This window comes from Antechinus flavipes, chromosome 4 (genome assembly GCF_016432865.1).
Source record: "Antechinus flavipes isolate AdamAnt ecotype Samford, QLD, Australia chromosome 4, AdamAnt_v2, whole genome shotgun sequence".
Classification (NCBI taxonomy): domain Eukaryota; kingdom Metazoa; phylum Chordata; class Mammalia; order Dasyuromorphia; family Dasyuridae; genus Antechinus; species Antechinus flavipes.
This window is the reverse complement of record NC_067401.1, coordinates 190,187,238-190,213,187: the sequence shown is the minus strand read 5'-3', so window position 1 is coordinate 190,213,187 and position 25,950 is coordinate 190,187,238. Positions and strand designations below refer to the sequence as shown.

Genomic DNA, 25,950 nt, shown 5'->3' with positions numbered 1-25,950 from the left:
AAAGAATTGTATAAATTTACATACATTTTTAAAGAGGCTTTGATAAGATTGCCCTGAGCCTAGCCCCACTTTCAGCCACCTTCCTAATCTTCACTCCAGTTCCTTATTATGTTCAAGGTCCTGGAAAGGAAAAGAGTAAGTTGGATATTAGTGGGCCGGTGCTTTAGAACCACAGGTGAGTGGGAGGGGTAGGAATGATGACATCAACAGTGAAGGAGGTGGGGCTCAGAGGTTAGTAGGTAAAACGCTAGTTCCTTAGAGAAGGCAACAATTCCTCTGGAGCCTTCCTGTAGTCATGGGAAAGAAACAAGATGAGATTTATGGTAAGGCTTGGGGCTAGATACCTAGGAACCTGGGAATTGAAGGGTCTGATTAAGGGAGAACAGGGGTTTATGGAATCAAGGGAGGAGCTAGATCTCTGTAACTTCAAGGGGATTAGTGAGGGGTTGGATCCCTAGAAAACAGGAGGAAAAGAAGCTACTTATGTTTGGAGGGGCAAAGAGAAGGATTTAACTGGGTTCTTTGAGATAGGAGGAAGCATGAGAGTTAAAAGGATACATGCTGGAGGCTGGAAGAACTATGTGCTTGGGTTGTTGGAAAATGGATGGAGAATTGGGTATATGGATTCCTCTGATAGCTAAAGGGAAGAAAAAACCCTGAGAGCTTTCTGAAGCTTAGGGGAAGAATCCCCTCTGGAGATATAATATCTAGGTTTCTGATGGCTAACCCTCTTGTATTCTATAGAAAAAGGACTAGGAAATTGAACCCCTGAGTTACTAACGTGAGAGGGACTGGAGGAAAGGAGCCATTTAGAGTGCCAAATAACTATATCCCTGTAGGGAATCAGGAAGGGGAGGGTGCGTCCCTATGGACTTCCTGGAGACAGGTACAGGTCAGTGATTGACCTTTAGTCTAAGGAAAAGCAACAGTCCGGGGCAATTGTGGAAAACAGATACCTCCTGCTCTTTTTCTTTGCTTCTGGCCCTTTCCAACACTTTTTTACCTCATCCTACTCCTTCAAGACTCTGGAATTCTTATTATAACCATCTCATCCCCTCTCACAGCGTATGCTATAGATGTGTATGTCCACAGAGTTTGTGTCCACAATCTGAGCAATACAGTTCCAGCTAAACTCAGGTGTTAATCCCAGCCTTCTCCACTAGAACCTGGAGAATGAACCCAGAAAGCTGAGCAGAAACGATATATAAATCCCTGAAAGAGATGAGGATCGAAGGGCATTCTAAGGGTTAATTCTTTGTTTATACAATCTGGAATCCCCTGATGAAAATGATGCCAGCCTCCAGGTCTCCTTACCAGCTGTTGCTTCTCATATCCTGCAAGCAGGAGTGAGGATTCTGTACAGGAAATTCTTGCCCAGAGGGCTAATAAATTTAAAACTGCAGAGTGGTGAGTTGAGAGTTACAGAGAAATTGATGAAGATTGGAGAGAAGATGGATAGACACAGAATGACAAAAGATCCAAATTAGACTGGAAAGGGAGAGTCCTGACTAGAGAGAGGGAGTTAAGGTTATGGTTATTTCCTGGGCTCAAGGCCACTGAGGTGTGAACCGGAAAAGGTCTGATAAGCATATAGATCTAAGGTGGGGTTGGGGAGGAGTCTCCACAGCCTGTTAACCTGACTTTCCCAGTTCTCTTCTTCCAGTCTCCTTACCCCTCACCCCCACCATCTCTACCTCTTTTTGTCTCTTCTTTATCTCCCTTTCTGTCCCCATCTCCCTCCCTCTCTCTGTCTTTTCCTTCTCTCTGCCAGTGAAGTATGGGGTTAATGAAAAAGGGTACTTGGCAGCAGAGGGTAAGGGCAAAAGGGTTTGGTCTAGCTAATCTTAAGGAGGAAAGGAAGGAATTTGTCTGGAAAAGACAAGGCTGCCCCACAAAGTGACGTTATTCAATGTTAATCTGTGTGGTTCTGAGCTGCCTTACTTCACTCTCCCCCTTAGGGAAAGCTGTCAAATATGATCCTACTTTCAAAGGCCCCATCAAGAACAGGTAACATTTCAAAACTTCAAAACCCCTATTCCCGGATATATTTCAAAAAAAACTTCTAGCCAATGATCTCTCCAAGTCTCCAACAACATAAACCCTTTCTCACTGCCTTGCAAAAAATTTTTTTTTCTTTCATCCCTCATTCTTCTTAGGAGTTGCACTGATGTCATCTGTTGTGTCCTCTTCCTGGTGTTCATTGCAGGCTACATTGTTGTGGGGATTGTGGGTAAGCTTTTCCCTTCCAAGAATCGAAAGATGGAGAGAGGAGGATGGTTGACAAAGCGACTAAATCCCTAAAACTACTGTATCCTCTATTTCTCTTTTTTGTCCCTCAGCCTGGTTATATGGAGATCCTCGTCAACTTCTTTATCCCAGGAACTCTACAGGAGCCTATTGTGGGATTGGAGAAAACAGGTGAGGCTGCCCTAAATGCTTCGGTTCTTGAAGGAGGAGCTGAGGATGGATGATATTCTACTTGAAATTAGCTCCTCTTCCTCCTACTTGAAGATTCCTCCCCCATTCTTTTAAGACCCATGTTGAGTGCCACCTTCTCCATCAAGCTCTTCTAACTTCTCTAGCTCACAGAAAGCTCTTCCTGTTCAATGCCCACATTTTAAAGGCAGCATTATATCATTTAGCACCCTGTTGTTGCCAGTTGTGTGTTAATCTTTGTCTTGTTACTCCCTGGATTATAAACTCCCTGAGGGCAAAGACAATATATTTACTCTCCAACAACTCAGGACTTGGTACTATTATGATTATGGGATCTCTTTTTTTCCTCTCTGTAAAATGACAAGGTTTATACTAAATCTTTAAGTCCCCTAGCCCCCCAAATCCTGTGAGGTCTAGTCAATTAACATTTCTTACATGGCCAAAATATAGGCAATACAAAAAAAAAATTTTAAACGGCACACTTGCTCTCAAAGAGCTTACAATCTAGAAATCCATACTATAATCTGTTAGAAAATATTTCAGGATAGAGGAGAGTTTAAACTTGATTACCTGAGAGATTCAAGGAAGGAATATATGGAATCTTGGAGGAAACACTGATTCCAGGCTCAAAGGGCCTGGGCTCATATTCTGCCTCCAAAGTTTTCTGCCAGTATGCCTTCATCAAGGAACCTGAATTCCCTAGGTCTCAATTTGGTCATCTATAAAACAAAGAAATTGAAGTAGATTTTTATTGTTGTTCAGGTGTGTCCAACTTTTCGTGTCCCATTTGGAGTTTTCTTAGCAGATATTGGAGTGGTTTGTCATTCCCTTCTCCATCTCATTTTATGGATAAGGAGACTGAGGTAAACAGGATTAAATGACTTGCCCAGGTCCCAAACTAGTAGAGGCCAGATTTGAACTCTGGAAGATGAGGCTTCCTGATTCCAGGCCCTGAACTCTTATCTACTCCACCACCTTCTAGCTCTAGATCTATGAGCTGTCTACAACTAACTGACCAGAGTTTGTGGTCCTTCTCTCCTTACAGAAAGAAGCCATACCTCTATTACTTCAATATCCTCAGTTGTATCACGGCTACTAGTATTGTTACAGCCACTATGGATGGACTTCAGTGCCCTACTACCCAGGTCCAAGCCTGAAAATGAAGAGCCCCTTAAGGAATCCCATATTCTCTCTGCCCCCTAGAAACCCAAATTGGACCTGGATTTGAAGTCAAGACCCAGATTCAAATCCTAGCTCTGTTTACTTATCCCATGTGACTTTCGAAAAATCACAACCTCAGCTATAACATGAGGAGGTTGGACTAAATTATCTATTTTCCAATTCTAACTTGTCATTCTTTAACTCCAATGCCTCTTCCCTCTCAATGAGTTTCTTGGAGATCTTGGCATTCTTTCTCTTACCCCCTAAAAATGTCTTACAAGATTAGCAAATAGCTCCCCATCATATCCTACCTATATACCCTACACAGATCTGTGTTTCTTCCTGCCCTGATTCATATTGGATGGTGAATCCTGTTCAGATGTCTCAGTCTGTGAAGGATGTCTTCAATTCATCCATGGTCTTCTGCCAGCCCAGTGTCAATCCAGAAATGGTAAGTCAATGCATGCATATGCGTGCATATGCATGCACGCGCACACACACACACACACACACACACACACACACACACACACAGATTCCAAGTCCTAAAGGTAAATGGCCATGTGAATCAATCAGATGGTGAATCTTCCCCTTCTTCTCCACGAGATCTACATCACCTCTCCTCTAGTGGGGTATGTGTGTATGTATTTGTGTTATGTATGTGACAGGTACATGTGTGACTAATGAGAGTGTGTGAGACTGTATGCACAAAACTCTGTGTGTGATATTGCATCTTTATCCCTTTCTCCAGGAAGTGATTTCAAGTCTGCAACAGGAGCTCTGCCCTACTTTCCTCCTACCCTCTACTCCAGGTTCGTAAATGATTTGTCCTTTCACAAAACCACACAGGTGGAAGGGACTTTAAAAGACTCTCTAGGTCATCTGCTTCAGAGGAGGAAATTGGAAGCCCAGAGAGAAAGGACTCATCCAAGATTACTCAGCAAGTTAGTGGCATTCATAGCCCAGGGGTTCTGTTGCTCCCTGTCCAGGGTGTGTTTTTCCCTGCACTAGACTTCATTTAACACATTTATTTGCTATACATAAATTCTGTATTTTGAACAGCATGCCAGTATCTCCTATTGCCCATTTGATCTCTCCAGTGGAAGGTCCTCCTAGGCACGCCAACATAGATCTAAAACAGTTTTCATTGCCTCTTCCCCTTAAAATCTCCATTTCTCCTAACTTCCCTCTTTCCAATGACAGGCAACTACGTTCAATATCTTAGTCATCTTTAAGTCTTCACTATCAGTTCATCCACTTCCTGCCCCATCCACTCCACCCACTCTATCCCCTTTATATCAAATCAGTTGCCAAGACTTGTCCACTTTACTTTCTCAACATCTTTTTACTAATGAGACAACCATCCTAGTCTAGGCCCTTAGCATCTTTTACCTGGATCATTATTATAATCTCATAATTAGTCTCTCCAAGTCCAGTCATTTATAGATTCCTCTATTTGGTATTTAACAAAAGAATCTCTTATGTTACAGTATGATTTGTTTCCTTACACATTAGCATTTTATATTCTAATTAAGGTCCCTCTTCACCCTTTCTCCTCACCTCCACCTCTTAGAAAACCTAACTTCCTTTGAGATTTAATGAAAGCTTTTCTTTAAGAGATTTTTTCTGATTTCCCTAGTTATGACATGGTTAGATCATCAGGAATGACTATTTAGCATTCATGTGAAAAACAGATTGATGAAGGGAGAGACTGGATGCAGAGAAACCAATCAGAGGATTAAGATGGTGATTCAGGTCCAGAATAAGGGACTGAACAGTTGGTTGGAATGTGAATAGAGAATTCTTTTCGTGAAATTCATTGGATGTAAAGAAGTGAAAATAAAGAATCAAGGATGGGATTCTTGGATCAGAAAACTTAAGTGATTAAAAGGATGGTTTGGGAAATTTGGAGTAGGGATGAATAACAGGAGATTTAGGCACTTACCTTAGTTAGGGTTTCAAGTTTCAAGAGAGATCATTGTCAGGAGAGATAAGGCCCAGGAAAGTAGATTTGGGAATCATCTGAATAGAAATGATTATTTGAATCTATAAGAGATGATAAGATCACCAAGAGTGAGTATAGCAAGATAAGAGGGTCCAGAACAAAGCAGTAAGTGAGGGGCAAGTTGTATGAACTTCAAGGACACTAAGATCTCTGAAGCAAGTCTCTGGAATAAGTCAAGCCATACTTTAAAAAGATTTGTTTGCTTCCCAAAGGGAGCAGGATGACCATTCTTACATCCAACAAGTATTTATTGGCTAGAAGTTTGGAAGTCAAGAAGTTTGCAGATGAGTCTAATCTTCACTGAATTGTCCCTCTGCAGCTCTGGGCCGATGTATGCCTTCTATCAAATCTGAGATTCCTCCTGACTCTCCATTCAACATGACCAATATCACTCAAGGCATCAAGTGAGATACCCCTCCTCTCTTTATTCTTTATCCCTATTCTTTCTCCATCTGCCCTTTGGCCTTGATATCTACTTTGACCTTTTTCCTTTACCTCAGTGGTCTCTTGGACACCCTTAATGCCCGAGAAATCAGCACCAAGATTTTTGAAGATATTGCTCAGTCCTGGTACTGGATCCTAATGTGAGTTGCCAGATTTTTCCAGAATCTCTTCTTTCCTCAGTCCCTTTATTCTATGAAACCCTAGCCCTAGGGAACATGGGGATATTGATTTAGAAGTAGAGGAGAGGAAAATAGAGGAAGTAAGGACCACTGAAGGTCACAAACTTAATAGGCTTGGAAAGAAAATCTGCTTTAGGAAAGACAATACATCGTTGCCTTAGATGAGGGACAAGGGACATAGCTCTGAACATTTAGGAGCTTCCAGAGCAGTATGAAAAACACAAGAACTTCAGGAACATGTGTCCCTCATTCCATCCCTTTCTATTCTCAGTACCCTGGCTATATCTCTGGTCTTGAGCTTATTGTTTTTGCTGTTACTTCGCCTTATTGCGGGACCCCTGGTGTTGGTGCTGATTTTGGGAGTGCTAGGAGTTCTTGCATATGGGATCTACCACTGTTGGAGGGAATACAAGATACTTCGGGATAGAGGAGCTAAGATTTCCCAGCTGGGCTTTACCATCAACCTTGCTGCCTACCAAGATGTGCAAGAGACCTGGCTAGCTGCTTGTGAGTCATACCCTCCTCCCTTAACACCCTAAATCCCCAACCTCTCTAAAATCCACCAAAGCCTATCCATACAGGTTGAGTCCTAACCCACAAAATCACTTGTTTCCCCCATACCCTTTGCCAGATACTAATTATATCACCGACCTTTCCCAACTCCACCATATTTCCCTTCAGGGCTAGTGACTGTACACCCCAGTGTCCTAACTCTATATTCCTTATCTCCTCTTCACCATTCCTATGATTTCCTATTACCCCATTTCTCCCATAGTGATTATGATTTCCATCCTGGAGGGGATTCTTCTGCTGCTTTTGATCTTCCTCAGACAAAGGATCCGGATAGCCATTGCTCTCCTTGAGGAAGCCAGCAAGTTAGTAGGGAAGAGAGTGGGAAGAAATTTGAGATGTGAGAGTATAAAAGTAAGAAAAGAGTAGGGGACAGAAAGGAGTGAATGGCAAATCAGAGAGAGAACAAAGATATGTGGAGAATCAGGAAAAGGGAGATATAGACAGAGGAAAAGGATGGGAGGGATAGGAAAGTTGAACAGTAGGGCAGGTTATTATCCCATTTTGACTCAGGAAAGCAGCTAGGGTTGGGGAGAGAAGGAAAAGGATTCCTCACTTCCCCTCAAAGGTCGCCATTGTTTACAAACTATGCAGTCCCAAAAGTCTTGGTTCAATTTAAGCTGCTGCTCTTGCTTCTTTCAAAAAGGGAACGTGGAATTTTTAAGCTTTTTAAATCTATGATATTTTATGCATTTTAAAGTTTAAAATTTCAACAAGACTTTTAGACATAAATTTTAGTTACTTAGATGTTTAATTGATTTCACTATTGTGCGTGCTATATTCTCCAATAGACAGCAAACCTTACCATATTTTGCTATGCTATGTATCTTCATTCATGTCTTCATAAAACCTGCACAGAAAGCTTTATACTCCACCTACTGTGCCAGAGGCCTTTCTCTGTTTCCTTTACAATCACAAAGGTACCAGTGTGCCCCTCAGATTTTCCATTTGTTGTCTCTCAGTCTCCCCTGGAAAGGCTGGCCCACTTCCTCTTCTAATCATATACATTAAATCATTATGTTTTAGAATTAGAAGGAATCCTAAAGATTGTCAAGGTCAAACCCCTCATTTTACAAGTGAGGAAACTGTTCTCAGTGTCTTTTACTTCACTTCTGGCATGAGTTCATGTTACTAATAATGACTTTTATGGAATCTACATTCATTAATCCCTAAGGCAACTAGATGGCTTGATAGGCCACAAAGCATTGGGCCTGGAATCAGGATAAGTTCAAATGTGGCATCAAACATCTCTTAGCTCCTTGACGCTGGGCAAGTCACTTAACCCTGTTTGCCTCAGTTTCCTCATCTACAAGATGAGCTAGGAAAGGAAATGGAAAACTGCTCCAGGACTTTTGCCAAGAAAACTCCAAATAGGGTCACAAAGAGTTGGACATGACCAAAAACGACTGAACAATATATTCTAACTCTATAAAAATGTGAAGGTGGGAGAGTGATTAGGAGGAAGAATAAAATAATGGGAGTGGTAGGATAAAAATGTTGCAGAGAAACCTAAGACAGTAACTGGGAGATTAAAGGGATGCAGTTTGGTCTATGAGTGAGTGAGAATGTTTCTTCTGCTTCTGCAGGGCTGTGAAGCAGATGACATCCACCTTGTTTTTCCCAATCCTGACTTTTGTCTTCCTGCTCATATGTGTGGCCTATTGGGTTATGACAACTCTGTATCCTGACTGAGGTTTCAGCAACCCTATGAACTAATATCCCAGTCTTTGTGGCCCATAAGGAGCCCTAAGATGTAGTGAAAAGCCATGTGTCCCTTTGAATTGAGAGGCCCTCGTTACTAATGGGGGATGCTGTTATTGATTATATGGCCTTGAGAATCATTCCTCCCTATCCCTAACATGTACCCTGTTATCATCACATTACAGGATTTAGAGCCAGAAATGATTAGTCATTTTACAGATAAGGAAAAAGGTCCTGACATGATTAAATGAATTGTACAGTGGTTGGCACATTGTAGGCCCTTAATAAAACCTCAGTTGATTTATTTGTCCAAAGTCACACAGGTACTAAGTAATAAGAAATAGAGCCAGGATTCCAACCGAAATCCTCTAACCTCAAATCCAGACCTCCTTCCTCTATCTTGTGCTTCTTTGACTTCTTCCCTGGGTATCTGGCCACATCTGGACAACCTCAGTATGGATGGTGGGTTTCCAATGACAGTGATGCAGACTGTCAAGATATCATCAATAAAACATGTAATCCCCTGGTAAGGAAGCTTGGGAATAATACTGATATTTGAGGGGAAGGACCATAGAGGGTAGGTTGGGAATTCTATTATGTTCTGTAGGATGGGTGATTTTACAATGAATTGGGAAATAAAAAGGAGAAGGGGTTATAGTACAGATCTTAAATCTGGAGGCAGAAGAGAGAGAATGAGATTATTGTCTTACCATTTCCTACTGTCTAATATAGTGCCTGAGCTAGCAGAAAGAGTGATTAATGGTTCTTCTTTATGCTTTCTTCTCCTTTTCAGGTCAATTTCTCCAGCCAACTCAATTTCTCCATTGCCAAGTGTCCAGGTCTAAATTGCCAGTTCCTAGGTTACTCCTCTTCTGGGCTAGTCCAGCGTTCACTATTTAATCTGCAGATCTATGGGATCCTAGGATTGCTTTGGACACTGAATTGGGTTTTGGCCTTAGGGCAGTGTGTCCTGGCTGGAGCCTTTGCTTCCTTTTATTGGGCCTTCAACAAGCCCCAAGATATCCCTTCCTATCCTCTCAGTGCTGCTTTCTTCAGGACTCTCCGGTCAGTGTAATTTGGGGAAATGAATGCTTGGAAACATTCCCCTCCCTATGAAGCTTGACTTCAGTAAAGTCAAGAGACTGAAACCTGGACTTCTAAGGGGAAAGAACTGGGGACTAGAGGAAGGGGGGGATGCCTTAATATCTGAGGAGAGGTCTAGATTTTCAAGGAAAGCTAGTCCTTAATGGTGGTCTCATCTCCTCAGTTACCACACAGGGTCCCTGGCCTTTGGAGCCTTAATCTTGACTGTGGTCCAGTTAGTGAGGATTATCTTGGAGTACTTGGACCACAAACTAAGAGGTAGGACCAGAGGGGTCAGGTACCGGAGTTTTGGTAGGGAAGAACAAGAAGCTGGGTCTCCCACTTCAGTTCTGTGGGGAGGTAAAGGTTGGTCAGTGATTAGAGAGATTATGACCAGACACTTCTTTTCTCTCCACTCTACCCCACACCCATCTCCAGGAGCCCAGAACTCCCTGACCCGATGTCTTATGTGTTGTCTCAAATGCTGCTTTTGGTGTCTAGAGAAATTCCTCAAATTCTTAAACCGAAATGCATACATCATGGTGAGACCTTTTGGACTGACAAAAAAATATACCCTCCCTCCTAACTTCCAGTAAACCACCCCCTAAAACCCTCAGTGTCTCTCTTTTTTCTTATCCCTATCCCCATCCCTATTAGCAGACAGAATAACTACTGGGAAGGAGAAGAAAATGTATTAGGAATCTTTCTGGTTTTTCTTCTCCCAGATTGCTATTTATGGGAAGAATTTCTGTATTTCTGCTAAAAATGCCTTCATGCTGCTCATGAGAAACATTATTAGGTCAGTGTTAAAATCCTTCACCTCACTCTTTCAAATCTCTCAAGATCCATTCCCTGTCTCACTATCTTAAGGAAACTCCTACCTATAAAAGTCCACTATTCTGCTTTCTTCCAAAATTCCTAATTATTCATCTTAACCCCCAATCCATGTCTGTAACTGTTCTGTTTTTAAACTTCCCCTACCCCAGAGATAACTCCCCAAATTCTGTCAACAGGGTAGTTGTCCTAGATAAAGTGACAGATTTGCTGCTCTTCTTTGGAAAACTGCTGGTGGTTTCAGGAGTTGGTGAGTAAGCACATAGACTTTAGGGACAGAAAATAATAGAGCTATCACCTAATCCAACTCCCTCCTTCCCTCTCATTTTACAGAGAATGAAACCAAGGCCCAGAGATGGAATATAACTTCATAAGATCCACAATTTAGAGCTAAAGGGGAACTTAGAAATTTAGTTTAACACCTTACTTTGCAGATTAAGAAATTAAGGCCCAGCAAAGTTAATTGCCTTATCCAAGGTTACACAGATAAAAGTAAAGGCAGCAGGAAAAATCAGATCCTTATTCCAAAGCTAATCATTTTGTCACAGGGCCCAGGGAGATGTGATTTGAAGGGAGAAAAGCCCTTTGGCTCTTAGAAGAGATGAACATAATTTTGGGGGAGGATGAGAGATCTGCTTTACCACTACTTGACGCCTTCTTGTCCCCAGGCATCCTCTCTTTCTTTTTCTTCACTGGCCGAATCCCAGCCCTGAAGGAGGAATTTCGTTCTCCCAACCTCAATTATTTTTGGCTCCCAATCATGGTGAGTGACTTGCCTCCATCCTTACTTCTTAGAACCTAAGTATTCCCTTCACCTGCATTCTCTCTCCTCCAAGAGTCTTCACTCTTCTGAGTTTATATCAGCATCCTCTATATTCCAGATATCCATCCTTGGTGCTTATGTCATTGCTTCTGGCTTCTTCAGTGTCTTCAGTATGTGTGTGGACACTCTTTTCCTCTGTTTCTGTGAGTATTACCCCTCCTCCTGGAACATGCCCCTTCCTATGAAGCTTCCCACACACTCACCTGTGCCTTCAACAAACTGGCATATTAACTCTTGCTGTATCCTCCAAGAAGAGATCTGGGAATAGGATCTTGACAAAAATTATGGCTGCAAGCCAAAAGACATAATGGGTTAAGGGATAGGGGATCCTGGCCTGAATCTCATACCAATTCAACAAATATTCATAAAGTACTGACCATGTGGAAGATACTGCAAAAAGTGAGAAAGACAAAAGTGAAAAAGTCTCTGACCTCCAAGAACTTATGTTCTCCTGGAGAATGCAACACATTAGATATAAATAAGCTAAGGAGCGCTAAAAATTGGGATAGGAATAACATAAGAACATGGAAGCTTTTCTCAGAAAGATAGCATCTAAGATCTGAAGAAAGAAAAGGATTCTGAAAGAAAGAGATGAGGAAGGAGTTCATTTCAAGCATGAAGATAGCTTCTGCAGATGTAAGGAAATGGGAAATGGACTGCTAAGGTCTGGGAAAAACTAGTAATCCATTTTAAATGGAACAGAGAGTGATCAAGGGGAAAAGGGGGAAAGGGATGAGACTTCAGTAGACAGTTGGAATAAGTCTATAGAGGGTTTCAATCTGACAGAGAAATTTGTACTCTATCCTGGAGGCAAGAGAGTAATGTTTCTGAGCAAGAGAAAGACTTGGCCAGACATGCCCTAAGAAAATTATTTTGACAGTTGTATGAAAGATGGTTTGGAAAGGAAAAAGACAAACCAAGGACAGCAATTAAGAAGCTGTTACAATAATTTACATGGGAGATGAGATGGCATCATTGCCAATATTATTGTTAGTCAGAATTTAGCAACTGAGCAGATGTGGAAGGGGGAAAAAAATTCAAGGATAATCCTGAGGTGACAGGAAACATGGTGGGGTCATCAACAGAAATAGGGAAGTGGGGAGGTTTGGGGCTTGGTAAGATAATGAATTCCATTTTGGACATGTTCAATCTAAGACTGATGAGACATTTGGAGATGTCTAGCGGGACATTGACAGTGTAGAAATGGAGTTCAATAGAAGTTAGGAATGGTTACATACATTTTTGCCAGTGGATGAGATTACTAAGGAAGGCATGGTAGAAGAGAAAAGAAAAGAATCCCTGAGCAGGGATTCAAAGACACACAGGGGAAGGGGATGATAGATTAGGGGAAAGATTAATTCAGCAAAGGAGACAAAGAATCCTATATTTAAAGGCAATTCTCAGGAGAAAGGCGCTGAAAAAAACAGGCTTTAAATTCCATTCTACAAATAATTATTAAGTTAGTGTTGTGGACAGGACACTAGAAAAGATGCTGAGAGAACTACAAAGATTAGACAGAACATTTTCTGATAGTACCTCTTTTTCTAAGAAGAGTATAGAAATACAGTATATAGATCATGCAAAATCCAAGAAAGTAAACATTATATATAAAATAAACACACAGAACTCAACTTTAGAAGAGATACCGTAATAGCTCATAGTTTATGGTAATTGATAGTTTAGAACTCTTTCCTCAACAGTGCAAGCATTATTAATCAACATTTTACAGAAAAATAATAATTACTGTTCACATTTATAAAGCATTTTAAGCTTTGCAAAGTGCTTTACAAATATGATCTCATTTTATCTTCACAACAACTTAAGGTGAGCTTTGTTATCCCATTTTATACTTGAAGAATTGGAGGCATACAAAGATAGGTGACCTGATCAGCACCACACAGTTAAGTGTGTATGGTCACATTAGAACTCAAGTCATAAGTCTAAATCTGGAGCTCTACCCTTTGTACCATCTAGCGACCCAGTTTTCCCTAAAAGGAAACCTACTCAGAGAGTTTTGGTCACAGTAAGCTATAAAAGATCGGAGCTAGAATGAGCAAGGCCTGGGCAATACCCAGACAAAGGGTATACATCTGATAGGGAACCAAGGAGGCTTTCATGCAGGAGACATTTGAACTAGACTTTAAAGGAGAGACAGGCTTTCAAAGGGTGAGGAATAGGATGGAAAGAAATATAGTTAAATGTGAATGGGATGAATTCACCCATAGGATGGTATAGGATAGTAGAATGGACTAGAAACCAAGGTGAGCCAGGGAACAGCAGCCCCAACACATTTCCTCCTGACTGAGGAGATGGAGAAGTGGGAGGGACCGGGAGAGGAAAGAATTCACGCGGGTCTTTCTGGTTGCCGGCTCAGTGGAAGACTTGGAGCGGAATGACGGCTCCCTGACCAAGCCCTACTATATGCCCAAGAACCTCATGAAGATTCTGGGGAAGAAGAACGACAACACCTCCAAGGGAAAGAAGAAAAAGGCGAAATAACCAAACCTTGCCTCAGAAGATTCTCACTCCGGCTTCGGTCCCCAGTCCTCGCCTCTCCCCCCTTCCCAGTTCCCTAAGCTTCCAGATACAGATTTTGTAATCTGCAGAGTTTAATAAAAGCATTTCCCTCCCACAAACTGCACGCGTCTCATTCTCTTAATAGCCCTCTGAGGCTTTAAATTTTTCCCCAGGTTCCAGAGACCAGACTCTGCCACCAATCGGAGGGCTCGGGGCGTTTTGGTTTTTTTTTTCCCTCATTTACTTCAGCCAATGAATTCTCCTTTGTCCTGTACCTCCCATGGGGATTGATAGGCTAATCGGAAATGTTTCCTAAAAGCTAACCAGTGAATCACTAGGAGGGAGGGAGGAAGCGGGAGGTGGGATTCGCTGTCCAATCAGAGGCGCCGCGGGGTCGCCCGTCACAGGGGAAGGGAAGCGGCTGTGTATGCGCCTAAGCGGGCGGGTTTTTTTTTTTAAAGGGCTCGGGCTCGGGCTCGGCTTCTAGTTCTCTGAGCTCTGCTCTCCTCCGTTGCTCTCGGTGTCTGCCCACAGAGTAGATACCATGCGAGAGAAGGGACAAGCGTCCTGGAAGACTCGGACGCCGGGGTCGTGCCGAGTCCGCGGGCTCTGGGTTCCCCTGGTGAGTCTTCTGCTGCTGCCGCAGCTGATAAAGTCGCTGGTGCCCGATGACTTCGACCTGGTGAGTGCCCTGTCGGCCCCGCATCTCCCCCCACCCAGGGAGCCAGGCTTGCTAGCCCTCCCTCCTGTATCGCAGCCTTCCATCCTGACGTCCCTCCGGGACAGCGCTTCTGACCCAGACTTCCCAGCCTCCTCCTTTGTCTCCCTGAGAGATGGCGAGCACCTCACCCGTCTCCTGCCGACCCCGTTCCCAGGCTTCCTCCTGCCCCATCTCGTCTACTCCTCCACTACCTCTTCGCTCCCCTCCTCACCCGAGACACCTTCCAAACTTCTTAGCCCTCCCTCCCTCTTGGGGACCCAGAAATCCGAGATGCTCACTTTATTAGTGCCCTCTCCAACGTGAATTCCCCCCAACACACACACACACACACACACACACACACACATTAGGGACCCAGCAGCAAACACCTCTCCTCCAAACTGTACATACATCCATACAAAGGCACACTAAGGCATCTAAATAAGTCCTTGCATGCCCCACCTCCGCCCCCCTGGGACCCAGGTGTCCGAGCCCCAATCTTCACCTGTCTCTAGAAATCTAGGCAACTACGGCTTCTCATCTCTCTTTTAAGGACCTAGCACAGAAACTCCCTGACAGTGTGGGTCTTAGGTACCCCGTCTTCTCTGAGTCCCCATCCCACCTCTCCCCACTCCCCCTGGGAACCCAAGCACTGAAAGTTTTTCCTTTCTGTCCTGCCCCCAGAGTGAACACATTCTGCTGCTTCGTCTTTAGGAATCTGAGCACCCAGATCGCTATCTTCCTGCAGTTTTCTAGCCCCCAGGCTATCAAAGCTAATCTCCAAGGATTGGGAATTTAGGTTTCTGAACTCCTCATTTCCCTAGAACCTACCTCAGCGCTCCTAGTCCCAGATATCAGAGCCTCCGCGCCACAGATTCCCCTGGGGAAATTCAGGCATTTTTGAATTTTTATCCTTAACCCTATAACCTCTATCATCCCTAGAACACAGTCTTCTCTCCTCAGCTTCTCCCAGGAATCTCTTCCCCTGCTGTCTAGTCCTCAAAGAGATATCCACTGCCTTTGGGGGTTTCATAGGAGACTGGAATTGCAGTCAGGAAGATTTGTAATCAAATATGACCTTAGATATTTACTAACTGTAACCCTGACGAAGTCATTGTGCCTTAGTTTCTCATGAGTTTCTTAATTTCTTTGGTCACATCCCTAAAATTCTGAGGGATAGGATTCTAGCTCTAAATCTATGATCTAAAGGACCTTTCAGGAATTGGGTATTAGAGACCCCCAGCTCCAGCTGTTACTTTGACTTCCTTCCCATCCTATTATTGCAGGTACATCCATTGGTGACTCTAGAGCAGCTCCTTTGGGTGAGTGGCAAACAAATTGGGAGTGTAGATACTTTCAGAATACCGTTGATCTCAGCCACTCCTCGAGGGACCCTTCTTGCCTTTGCAGAGGCCCGGAAGACATCATCCTCAGATAAAGGCGCTAAATTCATTGCCATGCGGAGGTCCACAGATGGAGGTACCTGGATTCTGAGGGAAGGATAAGCGGGTAAAGGAGTACAGTTTGCTTTGAAGGTTCAAATGACTGAGCCATTTATTTGACAAACATTTATTAAGTGCCTAATATGTACAAAGCATTACATAGACATTAGAGATAGAAAAATACAGATGTATAGCAAAGCTTTTACTGAGAAGATTACAGTCTGTTGGTGGGAGGTGGAAAATTGAGGCAAGGAAGGTACAAAATGTGTATTCATATATCTAGGAGATAAGAAAGAATAAAAAGTCTAGACAAAGTGTTATGCTAAATTTAAAATGAAATGAGATTCTAAGCAGTGGAGAAGGTGAGTAGGATGGGATCTGAAAATCTGACTCCTATATCTTGATCCTGTATTTTTATCAGGTGCCACATGGTCTCCCACATCATTTATAGTGGATGATGGGGATGTTGCTGATGGACTGAACCTGGGGGCCATAGTTGGGGATGTTGAAACGGGCACAATGTTCCTTTTTTATTCTCTGTGTGCACATTATGATGGGTGTTCTGTGGCTTCAACCATGATGGTGTGGAGCAAGGATGATGGCATCACTTGGAGCCCACCCAGAAACCTCTCCTTGGATATTGGAACTGAAATGTTTGCTCCAGGACCAGGCTCTGGCATTCAGGTCATTGGGTTGGGATAGGGTGGGAAGGGGAGCTTTTTGAAATGAACATTTATTATATAAATGTGAACTATTATGGCCCTCTTTATCAGGTATTAAATTCTCTTTCTTCCATTGGACATCTTCAAATAGTCTGGATGACTACTTGTCAGGAATTAGCTGCAGAGAAGATTCCTGCAGTAGAGTGCATTACTCTTGAGTTCTCTTCCAATGCAACAATTCTATCATTATTATCATAACAGGAGTTTGGGACTTTCTGGTGGAAGGAAAATTCCCTTAAAAGGCAAGATTAATGTACCCAAAGATGACCTAGAAGAGCAAAGTTGTGGTAGAGTTGGATTCTCTCACCATTCTGAGTGAGATTTTCTAGAAGGATTTTTTTTTTTTTTGGCCAAGAATCTGATTTAGTGTTATAGATTTGCTGATTTTAAAAGTCATCTAGTCTTCCTAGAAAGATTTTTTTTTTTGTCAGAAAGAATGGAATTTTTTTAATGAACTTCCTTCCCATTTGAAAGATGGACAAAATTTCATGTCACAGAATTTTGTTCGAAAGAAAAGCTACTTATTTAGGAAAAAAGAGATTTGGAGATTTTACTTCCTTAAGGACATAACTTCCTTAACAGGAGGCTGTTGAGGTTAGAGGCTGGGACTTTCCAATATTGGTTAAAAACAGTAATTAGAAGAAAACTAGAAGGAGCTTCAGAGAGTATGAGATTTCTTAGATTGGTTTTGTAGAACCAAGGAAGCCTGTTTCCTGCCTTAGAATCCCTGAGTTGAAAAAGTTAACCTGCATCTCACATCATGACATTTTCTTTTTCCAGTAGAAGCGGCATGAGCCATATAAGGGTCGGCTCATTGTCTGTGGCCATGGAACTCTGGAACGTGATGGGGTCTCCTGCCTTATTAGTGATGACAGAGGAGCATCCTGGCGCTATGGCGGTAGTATCAGTGGGATTCCTTTTGGGGAACTCAAGAAGCCAAATGACTTCAGTCCTGATGAGTGCCAGGTAAGAAATTAAAAGTACAGAATTCCTTATTTCCCCACTCATTCCCTTAGCATCATCCCCTTTATAAGATGCAAGTGCCTGTTCTTCCATCATCCCAACCCACTAACTCTTTCCGCTCCCAGGCTCTGCTTCCTCCAGAGTTCTATGTGTTTGATACCCTAACTTTCTTCAGTTTCATTCCCACATTTCACTTTCTCCATTGAATGAGTCTTCTCCCCTGAAGCCTCTGACTTGCTGCTTCCTCAGCCCTACGAACTCCCTGATGGTACCATCGTAATTAATACCCGAAATCAGAATAACTATCACTGTCACTGCCGAATCATTCTCCGAAGCTATGATGCGTGTGAAACCCTTAAGCTCCAAGATGTGACCTTTGACAAAGAGCTCATCGACCCTGCTGTAGCTGCAGGTGCTGTGACCACCAGCTCTGGTCTGGTCTTCTTCTCGAATCCAGCTCATCCAGAATATCGTAAGTCCCTGGGATGGGCAAGGGAAGTCTTTCCTTGCCTTCAGAATCCCATTTGACCCTTTTCTCTTTCTCCTTCTCCTCTGCCACATGCAATTACATCTCCAGAATGTCTTGTTCCTATTTTTTACTCTCTAGTCACACTGCTATCAACAACATAAATCAAGCCTTTATCTACTCTTACTACTCTCATAGCAAAGACTTCCTTGCTTCTACTTTTCCTGCAATCTTTTACACAGTTGTTAAAATAATTTTAATAATACATAGTTTTAATGAAAGGTAGTCTGGTATGGTAGATGGAACCAATCTGGATTCAAGTCCTACCTCTAACACACACTGAGTGGACAAATAATTTGTATTGATAACTTTATAAGGCTTCTTGAAATAGCAGGAGAGTTGCTGATTTGCATTGGCAGAGGGAATTTGCTCTCAATTACCGCATTGAAAAATACAGATCCAAACCAAAAATAAAGAACATGTACCTACATTATTAGAAACAGCCAGGTGGCATTGTAGATTGACTGCTAGACTTTATAGTCAGAAAGTCCTGAGTTCAAATTGACTCTTAAAACATTTATTGGCTATATGACTCTGTGCAAATTATTTAATTTCTATCTGCTCAGTTTCCCCATCTATGAAATGAGAATAATAATAGCATATAACCAGAGTTGTTGTAAGAATAAAATGAGTTAATCTTTGTAAAGCACTTTGCAAACTTTAAACTGCTATATTGCATTATCCTGCTTCTTGAGTGGTTTTCCATTGTTTACTAAACAAAATACATACTCTTTATTCAAGGCTTTTTTCAGTCTAGTAACAATTTGCCTTTATAGCTTTTTCTCCCACAGATTCCTTCAAGATCCAAAAAGACACTATTGCATCCTGCCCTTTCCTCGATCTTTGTATTCAAACCAGCCTAGAACAAATTCATCAGACATCTCTACCTGTTTACATTCTTCTCTTCCTTAACATTTATTTCAAATACTCACCCATTCCATGGTCTGTCTTTATTTCCCCGCCCACTTTAGTCACCCAGATGAAAGTAATCTTTCCTTCACCATTTTCGTGTTTCTTGACTTCTTTCTCCCTTTACAATCTATCTTTTCATTGTGCTTATTTGTTTAGACATATTATATCCCCAATTAGAATGTATGCTTCCTGAGATAAGGGACTGTCATTTTTCGTTTTTGTATCCCTCCCCACCCTCAATGTTTTCCTGTTCAACAGACATTTATTAAGTCTCTACTGTGTGCAATACTGCCTCATTTCATCTTTCTCTCTAGGGGTAAATCTGACTATACGCTGGAGTTTCAGCAATGGTACTTCATGGTGGAAAGACACGATTCAGCTGTGGCCAGGTCCCAGTGGTTACTCATCCTTGACAGTTCTGGAGGGAGCTCAGATTTGGGGGGATGGGACCCCCCAGATCTACGTCCTATATGAAAAGGGTCGGAATGATTACTTCGAGAGTATCTCTTTAGCCAAGATCAGTGTCTATGGCACCCTCTGAACCTTACCTCACAGCAAGGATAAGAAGATATGAGAGGTGCCAGGAGCACTTCAGACTTTTCATTTTAAGACTGATAACCTATCGCTGGAGATTTTAATGGATCTTTCCCAAGAAGTCATGACTTTTGGACTGTTCATCTTTGATACATCCTTTAAGACTTTTTGTCTTATCTCCTCTGACAAACACTAGGCCTCCTTTCCCTCTGAGCCTTTTCTTTCTTCCTTTTGATGCCTTTGTTTAGGAGATGGAGTCTACTTCTCTGTTTCTTCCTCTAGAGCCTAATAATCTCTCTCAGACTGCTCTTGCTCCTAACTACTCATTCCCCATCCCCACCTCCATTCCTCTTCATGATGAGGGATAAATTTGCACAACCCTGAACTCAGGGACTTCTGATTGAAAAGGGTGCTTGAACTGAGAGTAGAAATACAGTGGAGAATGATAAGAAATTTTGGATGGGGAAAGGACATCTTGGACTGTTTATAAATCATTAAGTTAACTGTTAAATTAGTAGTTTTAATGAAGGAAAATAAGAATTTGCCAATGCTTATTTATTAAAGCTGTGGTCTCAATCTTTATATGTCTTTGGGTTTCCTAAATACAACCACAAAACAGACAACCATTCTTTGATCATTTCATTGGGGTCTCTTGTCAATTCACTGTCCTAATTCAAGGGAAGAATCTCTTCTGAGCTGAAGAAAGAAAGGAGCATGACATTGTTTCAGAATTGATAGTTTTTCTTTAAATTAAGATAATTTTTAAATGCTATCTTAATGTTTCTAAAAGAGGAAACTGGCTTTGTCTGTTTTCATACAGGGTATTGATGATTTGCAATTCTTGGAGAACTGTTTGTTCTTATCCTTTGATCAATAATTTAGCCTTTGCCTATCTAGCTTTTTGTTTTCTATATTTGTGTTTTCTCTTTATCTTTGATATCAGAGATATTTAACGCAAAAATTTTTCCCCTAAAGGCTTTCTTCTTAACCTAGTTAATATGATTTTTCTTTGCATGTTAAAGATTTTTAATTGCTTACAATCACAATTATCTTTTGTGATTGCTTTGTTTGGTAAAGAACTTTCCCTTAGCCATAGCTGTGAATGGTATTTGCTCCCTTTCTCTTCTTAGATTTGTTGTTGTTCTTCTTGTTTTTAATGGTACGACCTTTACTATTTGGGTTATGTATCCATTTTGACGCTATTGTGGCATATATGATGTAAAGATGTTAATCTAAGTCTAACTTCTGCCACCTAGTTTTCCAATTTTCTTAGACTCTTTGTCAGATCTTAAGTTCTTCCTCAATGAATTTATTTTTTCAACATTGAGGGTTTCTGAGTTCTATTATTTCTGATTCTTCCTTATCTGGTATCTTTCACTCATCTATTTTTCTTTTTCTTTCTTTTTTTTTTTTAGCTGAATACCAAATAGTTTTGATGATTATTGCAGAAGTTTTCACTGAAATTTACTTATCTGCAACTTCTACCTATAGCTTCTTAACCCTTTGGGGTCAAACAGAATAAATCTAATAGCTCATCCACATGACAGCTCTTCAGAGACTGGAAAATAGCTACCATATCAGAAGGAGTTTCCCCAGTCCATTCAACAGATCTTTATTTAATATCTAGTCCTCTTGACCATCCTGATCATCTTCTTCTGAACAAACTCCATTTTATTAGTGCCTCCCCCCCAAAAAAAAGTATCCCCTAAATGGGACATAATAATTCAGATGTGGTCCCCAAGGCAGAGGAGTACAGTGAAACTACCAGTTTTCTCAAGCAATCTATCATGTCCATCTAAACTATGAACAAATTATTGGGGGGGGGGGCTTAATAGCATTTATAGAGCACTTTAAAGTTTGCAAAACATTTTATATATGTTTGTCATTGGTTCCTCACAAGAACTCTGTTACTCTTATCCCCTTTATACAAATGAGGAAACTGAGGCACAGAGAGGTTAAGTAGTTTGCCCCATCACAACTGAGAAGTATGAGGTAGGATTCAAATACAGGTCTTTCCAATTCCAATGAATAGAAATTTATACTACTTGGTTGCTTTTTTATTAGTCATGACACAATTTTGACATAGTAAGCTCACAGTTCATAAAAGCCATCTAATATTTTTTCAGGATTAGTTTGACCCAAGTGAAAGACTTTATCCTTCTTAAATTTAATCTTATTAGATTTCATCCTATTGAGATCATTGTTTGGGATCTCAATTTTATTGTTTATCATATTAGCCATTTCTCCTGGTTTTGTTTAAACCACAAATAACCAAAGGCATATTTAAGTTGGCCTTTGCTCAAGTTGTTAAAACAATCAGGTCAGTAGCAAAGTCTTATGTCATTTTACAAAAGAATTGCTTCAAAACTGATATCTTGTCATTCAACCAACTCAAATCCATATGAAGCCACATTTCTCCATCTTGTCCATGAAAATATAGGAAAAAAATTCTTTTTTAATTCTTTGCTGAAATTCAGGTATAGCTTGCAAAAGTATAGTCAGGAAACCTGACTTTGAATAGCTTTAATGCTAGTGCCTTCCTTCTGTTGATTATCTCTAATTTATGCTATATACATACATATATGTATTTGTATGTATATATACACATGTATGTATATTTGTCTTTGTTTCTTCATAAATGTTACTTGTTGTAACCCCTATAATACTAGGAGCCAAAAGAAATTTTTGGCTTTCTTTGTCTTCCCAGTACTTGGCACTTTGTCTAGCACATAGTAGGTGAAAGACCTATGAGAGAAAATGCTATCCACCTCCAGAGGAAAAAAAAAAAACTGATAAATAGAAGTATACATAGTAATGGCTTTATATAGATTTACAAATCTGTGTCAAGTGTAGTCTTTTCTAATGTAGAGGAAGGAGGGAGGGAAGAAAACAGTAAAAATTATATTTAAAGTTATAGAGGTGAAATCAACAGGTCTTGGTTATTGCTACAGATCAGATATAAGAAGTAAGAGAGAATGAAGAATCCAAAATGATTCTGAACCTGAAGAACTGGGAGGATTATAGAGAAAGTGGAGGAAGATGACGTTCACAGGGATAGATGAGTTCTGTTTTGGACACGGTGAGTTTAAGATATCTACTGAACATCCAGTTTAAGATATTTGAAAGGCAATTGGAAATAGGAGATGAAGTCTGAGACAGGTTAATGCTAGAGAATCATCAGCATATTAATTAAATCCATAGAAGTTTGTGAGACATATATTATATCTAGGATATATGTAACCTATTTAACATGTAAAGCACTGCTTGCCATCTGGGGGAGGGGAAAAATCGGAACAGAAGTGAGTGCAAGGGATAATGCTGTAAAAAATTACCCAGGCATGGGTTCTGTCAATAAAAAGTTATTTAAAAAAAAAAAAAGGTTTGTGAGATCACCAAGTAAAGCAGAGAAGAGGAAAATCCCAAATAGAAACCTCACTCAAGCATTTGCTCACAAGCAAATAAACCAACATAAAGGTTCATAAAGACAATCAAGAATAAGTAAAGATTCAAAGAGAAGTCAAAATACTATAAATAAGTATTATGCCAAGGATGAAAATGAACCAGGATTCCTTGATCAAAAAGAGAATTTTGCCCATAAAAAACATTAACGAGCAACTACAAAATGGTAAGAATTAAATCTGATAATATCTCTAAACACAGAATAGGGGGAAAAAGTCAAATACAAAACCTAAATGACATGATGGACACATTCTCCAAGAAATAGAGACTTTGAAAGAGAAAAGAACAAATGTGAAATTTTTATTCAGAAGTGGAAGAAAATTTGCCAGGAGAAAAGAAAAAGGCAGTAACATTAAAAGAACAGATTACAAGAGCTATTCCTGAGTTATGGGACCCTGTTGAGAGGGAGTATCAAGGCCACCTCGACCTTTGGTGCACAATAAGTTATCTGCCATGTTGCAGAAACGCCTTTGTAGAGCAAGGAGCAATAATTTGTGATCATGGGAACAGGTGTCCAAGGGTCACAGTTAGTTGCTCATGATCAGAGATGCCTTGACAGGGCCTCTTGCCTGTGAGCAAGCTGCTAAATTGCTGGATTGGCTCTCCTCCCATTGGCAGATACCTGAAGCATACATACACGAAGCCCATGAGTTGCTTCTCTGAATGGTGATTGGGGATTGTCTACTGTTCACACATTTATCACCCTTGCAAAAATGTATATCAACAAGGCTGTATGGCATAATAAACTGGAGTTCTTTTCACACTCTATGAGTCTCCTGCCTCATTCATCTCACCTCTGAGATCAAAGGGGTCATAGGCTATGAGTTCTTAAAAGACGGCTGCAATAAACTATAGAAACCAAAGCAACTGACTTTAAAGACAAGTATACAAAGACAACTTAAAGATCATAGGTTTCTGTGAAGAGCATTAAATACATATAAATATGTAGGTTCAATCATTTCAGCCCAATTTTTTGTTACCTCATTTAGGATGGTCTTGTCAAAGATTCTGGAATAATTTTCTGTTTCTCTTCTTCAGCTCATTTTATAGCTGAGGAAACTGACATAAATAGGATTAAGTGATTTACCCAGGTTAACACAACTAGTAAGTGCCTGAGGCCAGATTTGAATTTTGGTATTTCTGACACTAGGCATGGAGCTCTAAGCACTGACCTACTTAGCTATCCTTACAGCTCAAATATGTGTGTGTGTATGAATATATACATATGCATGTATATATACACACATAGACCTATAGTATATTTATATAAAATATATAACTAGATATTACTATTTATAAACTTGAATACTATACTGAAGGAAATAATGGTAGAAAACTAACTAGAACTTTTGAATAAAGAAAGTACTAATCAGTCAAATTCACAGACTGCACCAGAAAGCAAATCCATATTTGAAAGTTCAAGGCATTGGAAGTTAAATAATATAATTAATCACAATTGCAATAATAAGCAATATATTTTGCATTCAAGAAAAAGTTTAAAATATACAGGAATGCCAATATGAATGACACAGGATCACAAATCAATCAAAAGAAATAAAGGGACTGGCATAAGATATTGCACAAAAAAATAGCTCAGATTACAATCCCATTAAAATATCCTACAAAGCTGAGAAAAGTAATGAATAAAAAAAAGTTTTTTACATAAAAGAGGCATTTGATGCTAAGTTAAATGTATAGAACCAAGAGAATATTGTGCACAAAAACAAGACTATGTGATGATCACTGATGGATATGGCTCTTTTTAACAATGAGGTGATTCAGGCCAATTCCAATAGACTTGTCAGAGTTATCTGCACCCAGATAGAGGATTATGGGGACTGAATATGGATCACAACATAGTATTTTCACTTTTTTTTTTGTTTGCATGCTTTTTTTCTTATTTTTTTTCCTCTTTGGTCTGATTTTTCTTGGGCAACATGATAAATGTGGAAATCTGTATAGATTTGCACATGTTTAACCTATATTAGATTGATTGCTGTTTAGGGGAAAGGGGTGGGGAGAAAGGAAGGAGAAAAATTTGGACACAAGGTTTTACAAGGTTGAATGTTGAAAACTATCTTTGCATGTATTTTAAAAATAAAGCATTATTAAATTAAAATAAAATGAGGTAAAAAAGGAAACTGAGATAAACAAGATGAAGTGACTTGTCCAAGGTCACAAACAGTAAAGAAACCATATTTGAATTTAGGAATATGAGTCTTCATGACTCTAGGGCTGGTATTCTATCTATTTACCATCTAGGTGACCATATAATAAGCATTTAATAAATGTTTGTCTCTTTTTCCTGACCACCTCAAGTAATTATTCAATCGATCTTCATATTTATCTATTCAATCTATCACATAGTTGCACAAGTGATTCTCCTAAAGTATAATCTCATTGTGTTACTCCTCTATTCAATAAATCCAATACTCCTTTGGTTATCTTTTACCATTAAAATAAACACAAACTCTTCTTATTTGGAATTTAAAGCCTTTGGCAATGTGATTCCAATCTGTCTTTCCAATCTTGCATTCATTGGAATAATGCCTGAAGTGTCATTTCTGGTGGCACTAGAGACATTCATAATCTGCTTGATATACTCTATGGTACCCTTGAGGTAGAGACTTTTTTCATTTTTGTCTTTGTATCCTCAATATCTACTCAGTATCTGGGATATAAAAAGAAGCAGTGTGGCATAATGGATAATATATTGGACTTGGAGTCAGGTAGGCCTGAATTTGGATCTTGCTATCCAACTATCTGTAATTCTAGGCAAGTCACTTAACCTTTAACAGATTTCCTCATCTATAAAACAGGTTCAGGTATTGTATCTACAAGGTTGTTGTTAGGATCAAATAAAAATAATGTATGCAAATCTTCAAGTAGCATATAAATAACAATTAGTAGTAGTAGTACACTGGAGCATTTTATATCTA

General features: G+C 40.3%; 2 protein-coding genes across 2 annotated transcripts; both read left to right on the top strand.

Moving 5' to 3' along the window:
- The first annotated feature begins 172 nt into the window (after window positions 1–172).
- On the top strand, window positions 173–13,872 carry SLC44A4 (solute carrier family 44 member 4). The gene is made up of 21 exons (XM_051996246.1): window positions 173–323; window positions 1,959–2,007; window positions 2,157–2,230; window positions 2,340–2,418; window positions 3,482–3,581; window positions 3,926–4,048; window positions 4,349–4,409; window positions 5,922–6,006; window positions 6,103–6,186; window positions 6,497–6,732; window positions 7,001–7,100; window positions 8,382–8,479; window positions 8,928–9,022; window positions 9,290–9,561; window positions 9,764–9,858; window positions 10,018–10,121; window positions 10,305–10,378; window positions 10,593–10,663; window positions 11,082–11,176; window positions 11,295–11,379; window positions 13,611–13,872. Exons 1-21 carry the CDS (start codon window positions 296–298, stop codon window positions 13,733–13,735), a joined length of 2,133 nt encoding a protein of 710 aa, XP_051852206.1. The 5' UTR covers window positions 173–295; the 3' UTR covers window positions 13,736–13,872.
- Window positions 13,873–14,128: 256 nt separating this feature from the next.
- NEU1 (neuraminidase 1) lies at window positions 14,129–23,777 on the top strand. The gene is made up of 6 exons (XM_051996238.1): window positions 14,129–14,435; window positions 15,740–15,932; window positions 16,317–16,579; window positions 17,401–17,583; window positions 17,830–18,052; window positions 19,333–23,777. The coding sequence occupies exons 1-6, from the start codon at window positions 14,298–14,300 to the stop codon at window positions 19,557–19,559; spliced, it is 1,227 nt and encodes a 408-aa protein (XP_051852198.1). The 5' UTR covers window positions 14,129–14,297; the 3' UTR covers window positions 19,560–23,777.
- The last annotated feature ends 2,173 nt before the right edge of the window (window positions 23,778–25,950 follow it).